Source organism: Peromyscus maniculatus, chromosome 20 (assembly GCF_049852395.1).
Source record: "Peromyscus maniculatus bairdii isolate BWxNUB_F1_BW_parent chromosome 20, HU_Pman_BW_mat_3.1, whole genome shotgun sequence".
In the NCBI taxonomy this organism is placed as follows: Eukaryota; Metazoa; Chordata; class Mammalia; order Rodentia; family Cricetidae; genus Peromyscus; species Peromyscus maniculatus.
This window is the reverse complement of record NC_134871.1, coordinates 18,349,117-18,368,224: the sequence shown is the minus strand read 5'-3', so window position 1 is coordinate 18,368,224 and position 19,108 is coordinate 18,349,117. Positions and strand designations below refer to the sequence as shown.

At 37.6% G+C, this 19,108-nt stretch overlaps 1 protein-coding gene across 3 annotated transcripts in view; it reads left to right on the top strand.

Annotated features, from left to right (window-relative positions):
* Window positions 1–19,108, top strand: part of Pkhd1l1 (PKHD1 like 1) — a 149,068-nt gene that overhangs the window by 76,717 nt on the left and 53,243 nt on the right. For all 3 annotated transcript variants that reach the window (XM_042264702.2, XM_076555796.1, XM_006978701.4), the window contains 10 exons: window positions 626–782; window positions 1,153–1,309; window positions 3,264–3,343; window positions 3,997–4,126; window positions 5,054–5,183; window positions 9,251–9,492; window positions 11,217–11,353; window positions 12,990–14,019; window positions 15,724–15,915; window positions 18,618–18,769. In XM_042264702.2, the coding sequence (XP_042120636.2) occupies window positions 626–782; window positions 1,153–1,309; window positions 3,264–3,343; window positions 3,997–4,126; window positions 5,054–5,183; window positions 9,251–9,492; window positions 11,217–11,353; window positions 12,990–14,019; window positions 15,724–15,915; window positions 18,618–18,769 (2,407 nt within the window). The remainder of the gene's footprint in view (window positions 1–625; window positions 783–1,152; window positions 1,310–3,263; window positions 3,344–3,996; window positions 4,127–5,053; window positions 5,184–9,250; window positions 9,493–11,216; window positions 11,354–12,989; window positions 14,020–15,723; window positions 15,916–18,617; window positions 18,770–19,108) is intronic.

Below are 19,108 nucleotides of genomic sequence, written 5' to 3'. Positions count from 1 at the left end.
GAGATGACTTGCCCCAAACCAGTAATAAGTAGACAAACACAAATCATTTGTTATGCTTTCCCCACCGGCTCCTCTCCAACCACAATGTGTTTCATTGGTGGATAAGAAACATCTTTTCCCTCTTTGGATCCATTCCTTTGCATCACTCATCTGCACTGCCGTCATTTTGCGGTAGATAAAGCTGACTTCAAAGCATGGAGGATTGGTTTAGTTTCTCAAGTGTGTATAGTCACTTTGAACACACATTTCAAGTAGAGGTTACATTCTAAGGCTTGTGACTGTGCTCAAAATATTGCAAAGGAAAAAAAATCCATGAGCAATTTCTACAATTTGTAAAATGCAAGTATTTAGAGACCACAAAGAAAGTTGGTTGCTTGAGCCTAAGCAGGCTTTCCTTTAATATTGGAACACTTACTCGTTTGTACATTTCTATATCTTGACATCTTAAAGTCTTTACTTTTCTCTCAACAAATATTTCTGAATCTTAATATAGTGTCAGCCTGAGCTTTGGTAGACCATAGGGCATGATCAGTGATTTTACAGTAACATATGAATGCGGGGCTTTTAATACGTGAAGTAGAAATTCAAGATAAGCATGTATAGTTAACCTTTTCTTCCTTTGCAGTGAAAACACACAGGATGTTCGTGTCTCCATAGCCAATGACAAATGTGATGTCCAATACTCCAACAAGACACATATCATCTGCATGACAAGTACTCATTCTCCTTCAGGGTGGGCGCCAGTTCATGTCAGCATCAGAAACATCGGCATGGCCAAATTGGTAATAACAGCAATTGCATATAGTAGTCACAGCAATGCAAATCTAACACCCTGGAGGTTGGCTGATTGCTAGTGGATACCTTTTTTCATGGCTCCAACAAGTAATTTAACTATTCCTGTACTAAACTTAAGCAGTGCACATTTTCTGTGGTTTATCATTCATGTTTTATCTTATAATTTTAACTATTCTGTAAATGGAATAATTAATAATAGATTTTAACTTTTTATAATCATGAAATAATTGAGTCATCTGTAACATCTTTAAAGTGAATTTCATTTCATTACTTAGATAAATGTATTTTATTCTTTTTTTTTGAGAAATTTTCTGATAAATCCTCTGAATTTTATGGCTTCTTTACACATTGTTACAGGAGAACGCTGACTTCTTATATGTCGATGTTTGGTCTGCCAACTCCTCATGGGGAGGAAACCCCCCACCAGAGGAAGGGTCACTTGCTGTTATTACAAAAGGACAGATAATTCTGCTGGACCAAAGTACCCCTATTCTGAAAATGTTACTCATTCAAGGTACATTTGTGGAAATCTGTTGCGGGAGACCGGCTCCCTCTTACTCTCCCAGGGTACTCTTGAGCAGGGAGAAATGAGGAATTAGTAAATAGAGGGATAGAGAAAGAGACAGAAAACATAGGATAGCCTTGGGAGGGCCTGGGTCTCAACCCACCAGGCCCTTTCGTCCCTTTCGGTTTTTCAAGACAGGGTTTCTCTGTGTAGTTTTGGTGCCTATCCTGGATCTCACTCTGTAGACCAGGCTGGACTCAAACTCATAGAGATCCACCTGGCTCTGCCCCTCAAGTGCTGGGATTAAAGGCATGCTCCACCACTGCCCAGCACTAAAGGACTTTTTAAAGGAATGCCAAGGGGTGAGGCAAAAGACCTCCCCCAGCACAGTGAGTGCAGACCATCCCAAACACCTGGTGTCCTTGCATGTGGTCCAGCCATCCCCTAATGCAGCCCTGCTGTGTAAAGCAAGCTCAGATCTCACTAGAAAACCTTTGTGGGCTCCCACAATCTGTATATTAGACTCTGCTGCTTATTTTTATGAAGTGAATTTAACCAAAATTCATGATTATGAGCATTCATCGTACTAGGCTTTTAAAATCTGTTTATGATTATGAATTTATTTAGTGTATTCCCACTAGCATTCTTCAAACTTTGCTTCCTGAAACTTTTTTTTTTCAGTAATAGTATGGGAAGATGGTAAACATCTTGATGTACTCACATTTAATTGATTGAAAGAACAGCATTTCCCATGTTGAAAGTACTGAGGTGGTGGATTCCAAAGGCTACAAAATTGTAGCAGTTCACTGAAGTCAGTCTTAACCAACTTTGTCCTTGGAAGCTGACTATGAGTCTCTCCTTTGCCATGAGCCTGATTTCAGTTCTCACCTAGGCTTTCTCTGCTTCTTCATATTCTCACTCTTCTGTAAGAATGAAATAACTGCAGCAATTACAGTTATACACAAAAGAAACATTAAACAGTAATTATAAAGTGCTTGGAGCTTTTGTGCATAAACCTTGGCATAAGGTTTTATGTGCTTGATGACTACTGTAATTTTATGATTTTATCTAGCTTCTGCAATTATAAAAATGTTTGTTATCTGAAGGTAAAGTTGTCCTATCTTTAAACTGACATCCATCTTATAAAAAGGCATCTCAGTATATTCTTAACAATGCGAGTCAAGCTATTCCTGTGGCACAAAATAGTAAAAATTTCTGAGCTAACTTTTTTTTTTTTTTTTTTTAAAGATCAGAGCTGACCTTTTATAATGGCTTCTATAAAGATAACCATGTTGTGGTGATGTTTTATTTGTGCACCCCAATAAAGCTTATCTGAGGATCAGAGGAAGAAGCCAGACACTATATTAAACATAGAGGTCAGGCAGTGGTAGCACACGCCCTTAATCCTAGCATTCGGGAGGCAGAGATTCATCTGGATCTCTGTAAGTTCAAGGCCACACTGGCAACAGAGCCAGGCGTTGTGGTACACACTTTTAATTCCCAGCACTAGTTAATCACAGAGGACTGGAAGTCTGTACAGACAGACAGGAAGTGACAGAACTAGGCAGAAAGAGGAAAGTGAGGTGTCTGGGCAGAGAGAGGAAGTAAGAGGGCAGGAACAGAAGGCATATAGGTGTGGGAATACAGGAAGTATCTCTCTCTGGAGGCTGAGGAGTTGGTAAGGTGAGGTTGGCTGTGGATTGTCCTATTCTTCTGATCTCTCAGTTTTTACCCCAATATCTGGCTCCATTTTTTTTATTAATAAGACCATTTAGCAATTTGCCTTACACCATGTGTTTGTTCTTAATTTATATTTTGAAGCCCAGTTTTAAAGAATTAACTTGTGTAGTTATGCTGCTTAATGATAATTGAAATAACCCTAGAATTTTTTAAATTGCCCTAGAATTTCTTTTGCTGTCAACTCTTGGGGTCTTGTGACATATTCAAATTATGTGGTTTATAGGTGGGACTCTGATATTTGATGAAGCTGATATTGAACTCCAGGCAGAAAACATCCTAATCACAGATGGGGGTGTTCTTCAGGTATAGAAAATAATATATTCACCTAATTTTGTTGTTTAAAATACTATGTATAAAATAAATAGTTAATCCCTCCAAATTTTCCTGAAGTTGTCTTTGTTTGGATGGGTTTCATTAATGTAACAAACTTGCAGGGGGTTGAGTCTCAGAATATCCCTGCATCTTAATAGAGAAAACATAGCGTGTTGTTGAGTGTAAAGTAAGCGGAAACCTGCCCTGGGTCAGTCAGCATGCTTTCTGAAGGTGAGCTGGTGGGTCTTGACCCATTTGAAAATTCAGATCTTTGGGAGGAACTAGCAAGAAGACACAACAAAAAGTGGGCAGCACCTGAGAAGCAACACTGGGGGTCCCATTCTAGTCCCCACATGTAGAACTATTGCCTCTCATCTCATTTGAGGGACCAGGGTAACTTTGTTTAAAAGCTGAGTCCTTTCAGTATTGGTGTCTCCTGTGTCACAATAGCATACACATGCACCTACACACACAGGAAAACGCATCCACAGAAAAAATTTAAGGCTTACATGGTGAGAGGAAGATGTGAATGACTAGAGAATTCTCAAATGGGAAAGAAAAGGAAAAATAATTACCTTTGCTTGATTAAGAATTGTGAATTGTTGAGTTTTGGTTTTCTGGACAAGGTTTGTGAATTCTTTCAGATTGGGACAGAAGCATCCCCATTTCGGCACCAGGCTGTCATTACCCTGCATGGGCATCTTAGATCGCCAGAGCTCCCCGTCTACGGAGCTAAAACATTGGCTGTGAGAGAGGGCACGCTGGATTTGCATGGTAGGCTGAAGACACCCCAATATGAACTTCCCAGGCTTCTGCTATCTTGGGAGAGTCTCTGTTTCCCCTTTCTTTCTGACTCTACCCCTGAGCCTAGAGCCCCCCACAAACAAGTCTCAGAATCGAGGTCATGCCTTCCTTCTGGGCCATCCAGTACCCTTTTTATAGTCATTTCAATGGATGGCCAAACACTATTACCTCCATCAGCAATTCCCAATGTACTCTGCATACTCATTACTCTGTCTGAAAAGGCACTAATTTTGGAATTAGAAGATGGTAATATCTTCATTTTTATTTCTGAATATAGGACATTTCTAAAATATAAAAATAAATGTTCAGTGATACTTTACTGTAGCGATATCTCAGGAAATTGTCATCAAGTAATGAGGTATGATCATGTTTGAAGTGCCAGGGTGACATTGCGTAAGCATGAACTGAGTCATTTTTACACTGATGTCTTCCATACAGGGAAAATCATAGTTTTTTGTGAATATAAAATGCCATGAACAGGAATACTGTGACCATACATGTCCTATGTGGTACTGTCTGTCCATCCTATTATAATTTTTTAGACGTTTATATGTATGATCTGTATATTATCAGTTTAAGCAGTTCATGCTGGCAATGATAATGTGATCAGAATTTATACTGTTTCTATAAAGATTTTCACAAACAGAACACATCATTGCAGAAGCACAATTTACTAATTTCATGCATGCATTAAATTATTATAAAGGCATGTTATTATGAACCTGATGGTTAATTTTCTGAAGCAAGAATTTTTCACCTTTCTTTTTGGAGGTAAGTGCTGATATCCTAAGGTAAAATAAGTCTTCCCCCCAAATTGACATAATCCAAATGCAGAAAGCACTTAAGTAACCCAGAAAACACATCTGAAGAAATGCCCGGTTTGTGTGCGGCTTCCAGGTCTGCCCGTTCCTGTGGTCTGGACTCGGTTGGCTCACACTGCAAATGCAGGAGAATGGACTTTGGTTGTACAGGAAGCAGTGACATGGAAGGCAGGAGACAGCATCGTGATTGCTAGCACAGGACACAGGTACCTAGCGATGTGGATTTATCTAAGATACAGACTTTAAAAAAATCTATGTAAAAGAGGAATGATTTGGAATTTCCCCCAAAGTATTTTATTCTAACTTGAGTCATTTGGAAAAGAACTATAAACAGGCAACTACATGTGGGTCAGATGTTATTCTCTGTGTGATCACCACTGTATTGAGTTTTCAGTGACTGAACTTGTTATAAGAACATGAATAGATCTGAATCTTAGTAAAACCATCTGTAGCAATAAAATATTTTACACGGTTAGGTACTTAGATGAGATTTTCTTCCCTGGGAAGGAGCATTCTGCTACCAAAAGTCATTTGAAAACATCAGAATGATGCTTTAGCTAAAGACATTCTTTCATTGAAAACAAAAATGTAAACAAGCTTCTTTGGGGTCACCAGAGGACATGCTGAGCTGTGTGAGGAACTCCTTTGTCCTACAGGCTTGGCTGGCAGTGTTTCCCACTGAGCAAAACTGGAGGTAGTGATGGAGTAAAGGGAGAAGAAAGCAGAGAGAGCTAGCAGAACTTTTCACAACTGAAGTTGCCTACACCCCTTAATTTCCATTTAGTTACATATTCTAGCAACTAAGAAATTAAAATATAGTACAGCTGCCCTGAGAATATTAGGGAGCAGGGATGAGAGGGACTTTAGTTTAGCTTGGTGTTTAAATTACAGACACTAAGATTGCAAGTCGTTATGTTTATCAGGAAATGAAGAGTAATTACGGCAAGAAACATCTGCCAAGCCTATGACTGACTTTAAAAATTAAAATGCAAGATGCCATTTTTCGGGTTAAAAATAGGCTTGCAGATGTTAGGGAGAGATAAATATATACTTACAAACTTAGCTCTGTAAGTGCCTCTTTATTCTCCCCTTGGAAGGAAATTTAAATTATATAATGACAAAATAAAAAAGGAGGAAAATCATGGGGCTCACTAATAGAATAGAAAATTCTTATTTATAGCTTTTCTATGTGGAATAAAAGAGTAGCTTTACAATTTAGGATAGCACTGGTTTTAAGAAACATGAATTAGGGCTGGAAGCTAGGTTCACAATCAAAACATCAAGAAACATGAGTTAAGGGTTTTCCCATCAAATCTAATTCACTATTCATAGGCGAATTTGTTATGTCCAGATGGCAGGGACCCCCCAAAACCACCATGGAGACCGAATCCCATATATAAAAGCAAAGAGCCTTTATTTTCAAGCTCAGAGCTTGGACTCTCTGTCTGATGCAGCTGTTAGGGCAGAGAGCCCCGAGCCCAGGCAGGGTGGGGGTTTATCAGAGCAGAAGTTGGGGTGAGGATATTTCTGGGGTTCAGGACCCTGGTTGGCTGACATTTGTCTAGGGGTGTAGGGAATGTTCAGAATGTCAGGTATTTCCTCTTAGATGTAGGTCCTCCCTGGGTGGGGTCAGCTTAAGGCTTTTCCTGGGTCCAGATGTTACCTGTCAGAAGCTGTGTCTGAGCCTCTAAGCCTGTCATGGCAGCTGTAAGGTCAAACTGTTTGGGGGCGCCCCTACAAATACAATATGAGAATTTATAAAATCAGAGTTAAGAAAACATTTTTTTTCCAGATGCAGAGGTTCACAGCCAAGCACTGGGCTGGTGCGGGGGGGTGGGGAGTGGGTTGTTGGGGTATGGGTGTGTGTTGGGGGGGGTGATAGACACAGTAGCAAAATGTGCCTCAAAGCAAGTGCCTCATGAGCTGGACATGTCACTACCGAAGAAGGAAAAATGAGTTTAGGTTCATATGACATTAAAAATGCCATCTCTGACTTCCTAGGGATATAGCTCTGTTGGCAGAGTGCTTACCTGGCATGCACGAAGCCTCAGTCGGCTTTACGTTGCAGCAGCATAGAAACTAGGGCATGGTGGTACACGCCTGTAAAGCCAGCACTCAATAGGTCAGCAGGAGGGCAACGCTTAAGGGTATCCTCAGCTACACAGTGAGTTCAAAGTAAACCTGGGATAGATAAGACTCTAAAAAACAAACAAAAAAACCCACTCTCTTTTCTATAGCCTCTTGGTCTAAGACAGTTCAAGAACAGCCTAAACTGCTTCCACATTCCACCTATGAGATCTGATTTTGATTCACTCTTAAACATCCTAAAGTCAACATCTCACCCTGTCTCTGTCCCCACAGCTCTTCTTATGGGTCTTTAGGGATTCTAGGTTCCTATGGCCACCCTACCATCTTGGAAAGCAATTTTGTTTTGTATCTTCTACTTTGTTCATTATCCTTAAACAAAATCATTATACTGTTTAAAATGTCCATGTCCATGTCATGCCAAGCGCCCTCCTTCCCCTTGTACCAGAGTCTAATCCTTTACTTCCAGTGCCCATGATCCTCTCCTCCTGTGTGTCAAATCCCTTCAGCTCTGCCCTTGAACTTCTGTTGCCGTCGGCTTCTCCTGCTTCCAGTTTAACTTTGGTTACCCTATCTAGATGATTGTGGCATCTGTCTTGTTTTGTTAAGTGCTCAGCAGGCAAAATAATGCAAAATAATTCAATGTGCAGCAGCCAGAGCAGAGGACTGGACAGAGAGGTACAAAGAGGACAGCAGTATGGTTGTTCTGAGTGCCAACGGAGAAGTGTATGGGTGGTAATAGCAATCTAGAAGAGTTGCGAGAGAGGAAAGAGTTCATTTTTAATCTAGTTTATATATGACACTGGCATTGTATCCAGTTGTTCAAACTAAGAAAGAATTATAAGAAAAAAAAAGAACAGAAGAAAAGCTCAGTCATCTCCCCTAAGCTCGCCTGTTCACAGAACTAACCACACTTTGTAGAAATTGTAAAAGAATGTCGTGGTGCCCTCAGCTTAAACTCAGAGGCCCTTTCTATTTGCTATTTCCAGGGTTTATCTCTATGCCTGGAAAGCAAGCTAGCCCCCAAATTTGCTGAAGAACTAAGTATATGAATGTACACATCATAGAATTAACAAGAGTCATTTACTGTAGCTAGAATTTTGAGTATAAACTGAATATAGAATTGAAGAATAAACTGCACCTGAGTAACTTAGAAACTTTTTTTTTTTTTTTTTGGTTTTTCGAGACAGGGTTTCTCTGTGTAGCTTTGCACTTTTCCTGGAACTCACTCTGTCGCTCAGGCTGGCCTTGAACTCACAGAGATCCACCTGGCTCTGCCTCCCAAGTGCTGGGATTAAAAGCATGCGCCACCACTGCCCAGCATGCTTAGAAACTTCTAATGACTTTCTTTTGTGAGCGTTTCTCTATATTGCTATGATTGACACCTTGGACCAGGGATGATCGTGGCTATAGGAAGGCATCATATATGTCTTCCAGGATGCTGAGAAAAACTATAAATGACTATTTATTTTTGTCAAGTCTGAACAAATCTAGCACTTAAATTTGAAATGAGTCACAAAACTTACTCTAAGTATAAAATACTTTTCTGAAATATCTTTTTAGAATATGACATGACATTTTTAAAAAGCACCTTACTTGAGAGGAGGGAGGGGAAACTGGTCAGGATGTAAAATAAATGAAAAAAATTAATTAATAAAAAAATAAATGTCAGGCATAATACAGATAAATATCTTATATACACATGCATGTATTCTATGCACAAGACTCTTATAATTTTGTCCATAACTTCATTTGTATCAACTGGAGCTTTAATTATGTTATTCAGCGCTATGAGTTGAATACAAAATGTTCCCTATAGACTTGTGTTTTTGTAAACTTGGTTCCCAGCTGGGGATGCTTTGGAAGGCTGTAGAATCTTTAGGAGGTAGAGCCTGGTTAGAGGAAGCACTGGACATTTCCATCCTGCCCTCTTCTTCCTGGTTGTGGAGGCTATGTGACGAGCTGCCTTACACTCCTGCCTCCACCTTCCCTGACATGGTAGACTATATCTCTTAAAGTATATTTTAAAAATAAATCCTTCCAGTTAGTTTTATCTTCTTAGATATTGGTCACATCGATTAAAAAGTAATCAAGAAATAAAGCACCATACTTTATGAGTGAAGTATTCAAATGTTTAAAACAAATACGGCAAATGTGTATGCTAACTTTTTTTCTTAAAATTTTGCAGACACAGTCAAGGAGAGAATGAGAAACGGACCATTGCATCGGTATCAGCTGATGGGATGAACTTAACACTAACCAGGCCACTAAACTACACACACTTAGGAATTACTGTCACACTCCCCGATGGAACTGAGTTTGAAGCAAGGGCAGAGGTTGGAATTCTTACAAGAAATATCTTAGTAAGAGGGTCTGATAATGTGGAATGGAATGACAAAATTCCATCGTGTCCTGATGGATTTGACACAGGTATACTTAGCATCCATCATCTGACAGTGATCGTGTTAATTTTCATGACTTGTTGGTTTATATTGAAGTGTATTATTCTATTTTCTACTTTAAAGCATACCATGTAGACATTAAGTATGGAAGTTTAGAAACATTGATGGCTTGAAAGTATCTTGATCATTACTGATTCTAATTTGAAGAAATTAGGGTGTTTAGAATCCATTGATGAAGTCCCTTTCTAGTCTTGTGATTTCTTATTATGTTTCTATTCTCAGGATCCTTTATTATGTGGTCTTGATGACTACAGAGTCATATGTCATCCAGAAGCTACATCACTTAGATTTACCAAGAAAATGCAGAATACAGTACTTGGTGTTTTATTTAGCAAACTTTTAACGATTCTTTACTTCTTTTCCAAACTCTGTATTATATGTAAGGGTAGTTTCATTATAGATAGATATTGTAGTGAGTAGTTCATGGACAATACTTACTAGATGGAAAAGTGGATATATGAGAAAATAAAGAAATATGCGTGTAAATATATAGGTCTACAACTTTTAAAGATAGACTAGGGCAGCTCCAATGCCTTTGAAATTTTGGCCCGAATCATTCCTTGCATGAGGTTCTATCCTGTGCACTGTAGGATGTTTGACAATAGGTCTGACCTGTACCAGTCAAATATTAGTAACATTCCTATCACTGTGTCAGCTAAAAATGGTTTCCAGACGTTGTAAAAGTATTCTCTGGAAACAAAATTATCCCTAGTCACAAGCCATAGAATTACACTTATGCTCCATAATATCCATGGTTTTCAGTAACAAAGGATGCTACTTATTTGTGCTCCATCTGTCTGGTCTAATATGGGTCAACAGGAGTTCCTTTTCATTATAATCATTTCAGAATTCAGACAGATGTAGGCTTTGTCTCAATATGGGCTTTCATCATCTCAAAAGCAAACTTGAGATGACTAAAGAGACAAGCCACCAATTAATTGGTTAGATTCTGAAGTGATGTATATTGTTTCTGTTTCTGTGCCATTGGCCAGAAATAAGTCAACAGCTATGATGAAGTTCAAGGGAATGAGTTAGTGAAAGGCCTGTACACACAGTAGAGAATTATTGGATATTAATGCATCTTAATGATGTGTTTATACTATAAAGCAGAATGTCTTTTGACAATAAAGTTATCTCTTAATATTTTTGTAGTCATTAGTAAGTGATGATATAATAACAGACACAAGTTCATTAATAGCTTTTTCTTCAAAGGTAAGCATCAGTTCTTTGGATTTTATGTTAAATGACCTATTTCCTGATGTCATTTTATCTGCATTAAGTCTCGCTGTAGATATGAAAGTAAGTCTCAAGCTGTTTAAAATGAGAATACTTCCTGTTATGCAAAAATGGGCTGTCAGAATCTAGTGCTATACAAGCATAATTTTGTATTATGTTAATTCCCAATTTGAAGATGAAGCTTTAGAAACAATAAACAAAATACAATTATCATTATTCACTCAACCATTCAAATATTATTTAATACTATCTCTAAAAGATGCTTTAGAATATGCAAAGATGAATAAGACCAAGCACTTTATTATCTAGAAAAAAATGATATGAATATGTAATAATTATGTTCCAGAATGAGGTTAAATTTATATGTAAATGAAGAAATATGAAATAAGTATGAGGAAATTTTTAACAAGAATATTGTTGTAAGGTCTTGAATAATGCATTAAAATATTTTTAAAGGAGAATTTGCTACACAGACATGCCTTCAAGGAAAATTTGGAGAAGAAATAGGAAGTGACCAATTTGGAGGCTGTATAATGTTGCATGCTCCTTTATCTGGGGCTAACATGGTAACTGGAAGAATAGAATATGTAGAGGTAAGGACCACTATTGTTAAATCACCAAGGTGTCATACAGTGAATATGTATTGAGCTCCTACTGTTTGTCATACCCTACTTCTGATATGATAGTAGACAGTAACTGAACAATTTTAATACGGCCAATTATTTGATCATTCCAAATATTTGTTTTTTTATTTTTAAAAGGGATAAATCAGATCTGGCTACATACACAATTCAAAACCTAATAATGGCTTCATATTACATCTAAAACATAAAATGCAATTCCTTTTCATTGGAACCATAGGATCTAAATTCTAGCTGTTCATGATTTTGTCACCTGTGACTTGTTCAAGTCAGCTTAGCCATGTGGGCCTCATGTAACTATGTCAAGCACATTTCTGGCTATGTTCACTGCCCTTGTTCTTTGTTCAGTTTAAAATGCTCATTCATCAAAGCTTGCACACTTCACACTCTTGTTTCCACCAGGTTTCTTCTCAATGTTACTTCATAAAAAAGCCCTCTTCTTACCATGATTACTTAAAATTCCTACCCAAACTCTTCTTTAACTTTATTTACTCAAACTCTAATATTTTATGGATTTCAGAATTTTCTTCATGTCTTTTTAATGATCAGACTTAATAATAGTCAAGACTTATCAGTTATTATCAAGTAATCAGTGAAGAAAAGAGTAGGGAAGGGATTAAATACACAATATTAAAATCCATAAACCCATTCTGGGCACACTTAGATAGCATTGATAGTGGCAGAGTCAACACTTCCATTTTGTCATAGTCTTTTCTTAAGATAAATTACACATGTGACATCTGAGATATGAACTGCCTGAGAGTTCCAGGATTGAGTTGTATATTAAATATTAATGATAGTTAATTTTATAGAAAGAAAATAAAATAAATAGCTGTTTTGATAATTTCTTTCCTTAGACAACTGGCTTATGTTAAATCATACATGTCAGCATCTTGTATATTGGATCATAGATAATTAGATAATATAGATAAATAATCATAGAGAATTATATCACAGACTTGAAAGGACACAGAGCTGAGTGGTTACTAATTGTGCCTGATCTGGATTCGTTCCCACTTGGATTGCATCAGGCTTTGCAAATGTGACAAGGCGCTTGGACTATTTACAGTTTCTTCATCTGCAAGATGAAGTAAGTGGTGACCTCCTATGATTATGGTAAAGACTGTGTGACCTTGCACATAAAACAATACAGTGTTTGCACTGTAAATATCCCAAAGTGTTTCTTATATACAGAAATCAAAGGATCAGGTAAATAAAGACATAGAAATTTGTTAAAGAAAAAAGTTCAGTAGTAGAGAGTTTTATTTTATTAAACAAAAGTTTAGTTGTAGAGAGGAGGTACAACACAAAAGAATCAAAGGTTGGTTTGGGCACATAGTAAAGAGCAAAGGTACCTTGCAACAATAGGTTTGCTTATTCCATTTATGTGCTCCCTCATTCATTCATGCCCTAACAATTATTGTCTTATATTATATAACAGAGTATATTTATAATAAAATACTATTCTCAAGTGATGACATGAATAATGTGGAAGATAGTAAAATAGATATATGCATACCTTAATTTGAAGTTGGAGATTATTTTGAAACAGGAAATTTCTGAACAGTTCTGATTTCTGGCCTGACAGGTGTTCCATGCTGGCCAAGCTTTCCGTTTGGGACGATACCCAATACACTGGCACCTACTTGGAGATTTACAGTTCAAGTCTTATGTAAGAGGCTGTGCAATTCATCAAGCATACAACAGAGCTGTTACAATCCACAATACACATCACCTTCTTGTTGAGAGGAATATTATATATGATATAAAAGGAGGAGCATTTTTCATAGAAGATGGTATTGAACATGGCAATATTCTACAGTATAATTTGGCCATCTTTGTACAACAAAGTACTAGTCTACTGAATGATGACGTGACTCCAGCTGCATTCTGGGTAACCAACCCTAACAACACCATACAACACAATGTGGCTGCTGGTGGCACTCACTTTGGCTTTTGGTACAGAATGAATGACCACCCTGATGGTCCATCCTATGACCGAAACATTTGCCAAAAAAGAGTTCCTCTTGGAGAATTCTTTAACAATACTGTTCATTCTCAAGGGTGGTTTGGACTGTGGATTTTTGAAGAATATTTCCCCATGCAAACGGGATCTTGTACTTCTACAGTCCCAGTGCCTGCTATCTTTAATTCACTCACTGTCTGGAATTGCCAAAAAGGAGCAGAATGGGTCAATGGAGGGGCCCTGCAGTTCCACAACTTTGTGATGGTGAATAATTATGAGGCTGGAATCGAGACCAAGAGGATCCTGGCTTCTTATGTTGGGGGATGGGGAGAAGCCAATGGAGCTGTGATTAAAAATGCCAAAATTGTTGGTCATCTTGATGAACTGGGAATGGGGCCTGCATTTTGCACTTCGAAAGGCCTGGTTCTCCCATTTAGTCAAGGCCTGACTGTGTCATCTGTGCACTTTATGTATTTTGACCGTCACGACTGTGTGGCTTTGGGAGTAACATCAATCACTGGGGTTTGTAATGACAGATGTGGAGGCTGGAGTACAAAGTTTGTCGACATCCAGTATTTTCATGCACCAAATAAGGCTGGCTTTCGATGGGAACATGAAGCAGTACTGATTGACGTTGACGGTTCACTTACAGGTAATATTATTCTTCACTCTGTGATGAAAATACATCAGAACTATACTTAATTTATGTGAAGTTGAATGGTTAAGGCTGACTCACCAGGATCACAGATTGTAGCCCAGCAGTAAACTATGCTATTGACTTGAAAGTTACAGGAAACACTAGGCACTGATGAAATGTTCTTTTTTGAAAAAGATCCTAACTGTCAGAAGCATCCTACAAACATGTCCCTTTTCTCTTCCATTTGCAGTTTGATTATGAATCAATGGCAGTTTTATGGAACATTAGTGGGGACACTGCTCACTGCCATTTCAATGCTAGAACTCCATTATCTGCCTTCATTTTTCATTCAGATAAAAATTGTTTTCTTCATTCCCAAGTCTGGACTCAGCCACACTCCATACAAATAGATATAAATTAAAACTTCATTTTTAAATCATGCAGTCAGAATATAACCTGACTAGAATACTTTTTAAAAGAAGTGGCAGCTTGCTGTCAACTCCTTTTTAGTTTAAATTCTAAATTTGTATTTTTTTAAAAAAAATATGTTAAATGCACAAGAATTATGGAAGAGGATATAATGTAGCTGTTATTTTCTAGTTCTAACTCTGTCATGTATTTTTTGTTTTTGATGGTGAATAAGCACATAAAAATATATTTGATAAGGAAAGTATAAAACTCAATGTAAACTCCATAGTTTCAGAGTGGCTATTCTAGCTGTATCAAAGTTTATTGAGCTGTATGAACTTTAAATCTGGTAAAAGTCAGTGTGTGATGACTTTTATTTGCAAGTTTTTTTTTTACAATAAAGTTTATTAAATTATCAAATAAAATGTTAAACCTAGAAAAATCAATGTGTATCATAGGGTTTGTTCTATAATTTTAAGTAATGTAAGTCCCAATATGTCATATTTTCTATATATATTCATGATTTCCAAAGGTTTTTATCTTTACAAATTGGTAATGATAGACCTGTCTAAACAGGATAGGAAGTATGTGTGAGTGGGTTACCTAATACTTTTTAAGAATCAACTGACCGATAAGCCTAAAGATAGTAATGACTGGGTTCTGAAAGTCTCCTTGAAAGATTAAATAACATTCTTTTCAATGTTCACATGGTCCAAGTTCTGTCTTCCTTTCTAACTGTGGCTTTCAGGAGGGAGGCTATTGTTGTGGTTCTGTCAATAGTTATATATAACTCTTATCCACTAACTTAATGCAGGTTTTAAAGATTAGTTACTTTACCACATGGGCCTATGGAGATCACTTATCTTGCTTAGTGTCTAGGAGGCATGGTTCTTAGTGCCCTTGGTCCTTTCTAAGGGTGTGTTCCCTCTCTAATGATTATGGAGCCATGTGGGGCTATCTCTAGTAACTGATTATGTATTTGTTTAAAAGCACATGATATATGAGCAGACTTCTCAGATTTGAATCATTTTGTGAATCCGAAATCAAGTCACCTGGGCTACTTCCCCATCCCTTACTTTGACTCTTGTGGATGCTTCAGGTCTTGTGTTTTGAACACATTTGTGGTGAGTCCCTTGACAGAAAAGTCTGCCATGAAACCTATGCATCCTTGTCTCTTGAAAACAGAAACCACTACCAATGTTTCTGGAATTTACTGGTAATATTGTGGTCACAGGATCAATAAAGTGTAGATCAGTTTTATTAATTTTCTTACATAAAAGTGCAATCATGATGGTTCTGTTTCTTTCCCAGGGCACAGAGGGCACACTGTCATTCCACACAGCTCCCTACTGGACCCTTCACACTGCACTCAAGAGGCTGCATGGAGCATTGGTTTTCCTGGATCTGTCTGTGATGCCTCAGTCAGTTTTCACCGTTTAGCATTCAACAAGCCCACTCCAGTATCTTTACTTGAAAAAGATGTAGTTCTCTCAGACTCTTTTGGTAAGTGAATTGGAACAGTTAAACCACTGATTTCAATGTTTTCCTAAGTGTTTGTCATCATCTTCTTCATGGTGTTCTGAACATTTGCAAAGAACACACTTACACCAGTCAGATTCCAGGCAGGAGACCAGCTACTCAAAGTGAACGCTGGAGGGACAATAAGTAGATGTATGATAGTCTGTTGACTGAGGAACCACCAGACAATATTATGACATAGAGCAGGAAAGTTACCGTAGCCATTGGAGCAAGGCAGTAAAGACAGATATATCAGTCTGAAGGCAAGTTTTTGTTATGTTCACTGAATGAGATGGATGTGTTGAGCATTTCTTAGGTCAATAGATGTATATGAAGTGTCATGGACTGTGGATTTGTAGCCGTAATAATACTGTCCTTAGTACACCTGCAGTACTTGGCATCATTACCCGACTAGGTTGTATTAATTTATTATTATTCACAATCCATATGCAATTTTTTCAGCCAAAAGGAAAGCTAAATGGGGATGTGATCATAATCTTGCTTTTCATATGTCATAAATCTTTGGTTGTTTCACTGACCTCTGCAGTTCCTTACAGTGTGTTATGCTGTCACTCATCTTTCCATTATAACAAAAGTCTTAGAAAATAATTCACTTGTATGGAGAAAGATTTATCTTGGCTCAGTTTTGGAAGTTTCAGTCTGTGATCAGCAGGCCCAGTTGCTTGTGAGCCTGAGGCCAGAAAGTGCATCCTGGTGAGGAACCCATAGTGGAACAAAGCTATTGAATCATTGTCTCCCATTCCCTTTGAGGGCCTGTTCTTGATGACCCAAATACTTCCTATGAGGTTGCACCTTTTCAAAGTTCTATTGCTCTTCAATAACACCAACCTGGGGACTATACCTTCAACACATTGGCCTATGGAGGACAATCTCCTTGTTTATAGTCTGAGAGACATGGTTCTTAGTTCTCTTAGTCCTTACTAAGGGTTTTTTTTCTCTCTTTAATGATCATTGAGCCAGTATGGGCCTTTCTATATGCATATCTTTTCTCACACCTTAGTTAGCTTACCTTGAGTGACTCAAATCTTCACATTTATCTATCTCTTATTATACTTATCCATTTATCCATCTATTTAGAAATTACTAATATTCTATGATTTCCAGTGGATTGTATTCTGATAAACCTGTTCCTAGTTGAAAATGTAGTAAAGTTGAAAATGCATCTACTACACATAATTTGCTAAACAGGACACCTCAGTCCAGCTTACTTTATCCATGCTCATACACTTGCATTTGCCCCTAGTTCAGAAAGGTCATCTAACACGAAGCCTGTTTTATAATAATGGCTTGAATGTCTAATGTAATCAATTGGATAGTAAGTTATTGCTATTTTATGACATACCAATGTAGACTAAAAATAACTCATTAAGTTGAACCATCATAAATTATATCTTATCTGTATAAAATAAATATTTGTCTATAATGAAAGAGCTTTCTTTTCCACATACTGTTATGATAGACTGAAGATTCTCATAATGGGTGAAAGCCTGTGAGAATTAAGGATTTTCTAAACAAAAATCTTTATAATATTTACAAATGTTATTCTTTACATTTTCTAGGTAAAGCCAAATGATGCAGCATTTTGATAACTAAATCTGACCTGTGAATCCCGATTCCAAGCACATAAGGAATTATGACTATAGAAAGGAATCAAGTACACTTACCTGTCTTTTTATGTTATCAATATTCAACATTATTCTTCAACACTTTGTAAATAATTACAAAATGGCACTTTAATATGTTCTCAGTATTTCCAAATACCCCAACCCCCATTTAACTTGATAAGGTGACTGATAATTTGAAACAAAAACCAGGTATTTCAATAGTAGCCTATTCCATTTGAAATTTTTATAACATGAATATACCAACAATATGCTAACTGCTAAAAGTACCTAATCCACACTGACACATTGCAATATGGTTATCCTTTACCCATCAGATCCTCTCAAGAAGTTCTTTGCAAAAATTCCAAGTTCTTCCCTTGTTTCAAACAAAACTCTACATTCTACACCAATTTTACTGTGCATTTTGAAACTGGGTAACTACCTGTGCTCCACTGATGGACTCACTTTGAGACTGAGTAAAGATTCAATCTATCACCTACCTTTAGAGTTCCCTTTCTAGATGGAGGGTCATACAAGTATGGGGTTTTGAAATGTCCACTGTTCCTTCCCTCTCAGTTAAGTGGCTTTTGCTCTTTGAATTGGTAAGGGTCTAGAAAGTAAGAAAGAAGTGCTAAATTATTCAAGTAACTTAGATTAGACTTCTGTCCCCAGACCTCATGTAGAAATGTTTATTTCTAGATGAAGTATATAGTAGCAGATATCACCTTAGTATGATTTCTAAAAATCTATGACCAAACTGGTCATGAAAGGGTGAAGTGAGGAACGACAAAGAAAGCCAGAGTCAGGAAGTGCTAATGAGAAGTAGGATGACTCATAGAAACCATGCTCTTCCCTGGGTGATGCAGGGCACCACCAAGGCTCCACAATCCCCCCCCCCCCCCCCGAGAGATAATTACAGGAACGGACTTACTTTCTTCTTCCTTCCTTGTCTGTCCCAGCACAACGAGAAGACAGAATTTTGTATTTTTCTCTTGTTCAAAAGCAGAGGCATTTCATGAATGTGGAGATTATGGTTGCTGCTTATTTTATGTTCTCCTACAGGCACTAGCATCGTTCCCTTTCAGAAGAAACGGCTGACCCATATGTCTGGGTGGATGGCTCTGATTCCAAACGCAAATCACATTAACTGGTATTTTAAAGGTGTGGAACACTTAACCAACATATCATACACATCAACGTTTTATGGATTTAAGGTAAATAAAGAGATTTATTTAAATGTATTTATTTAAATTTAAGCTACAAAGAACAAAACAGCAGCCTACACTGTCATTCTCACACACCCATGTTTTTTTTTTTCTTCCCTTTTTTGGGTGTGTTTGCATATGTATGTGAGTTTACATATATGTGGTATATGTGCATATGTGTATACAGATGGGAGCATCTGTGTCTTTATCGGTCTCTACCTTATTCCCTTGAGATAGGTGATCGCCCTTGAGGTGGGTTATCTTATTTAGCCTGCGGAGCTAGCCCTGAGGCCAGAAAGCCCCATCAGTCCTCAGTCTGCATGCTTACACACGGGCATCATGAGTCAC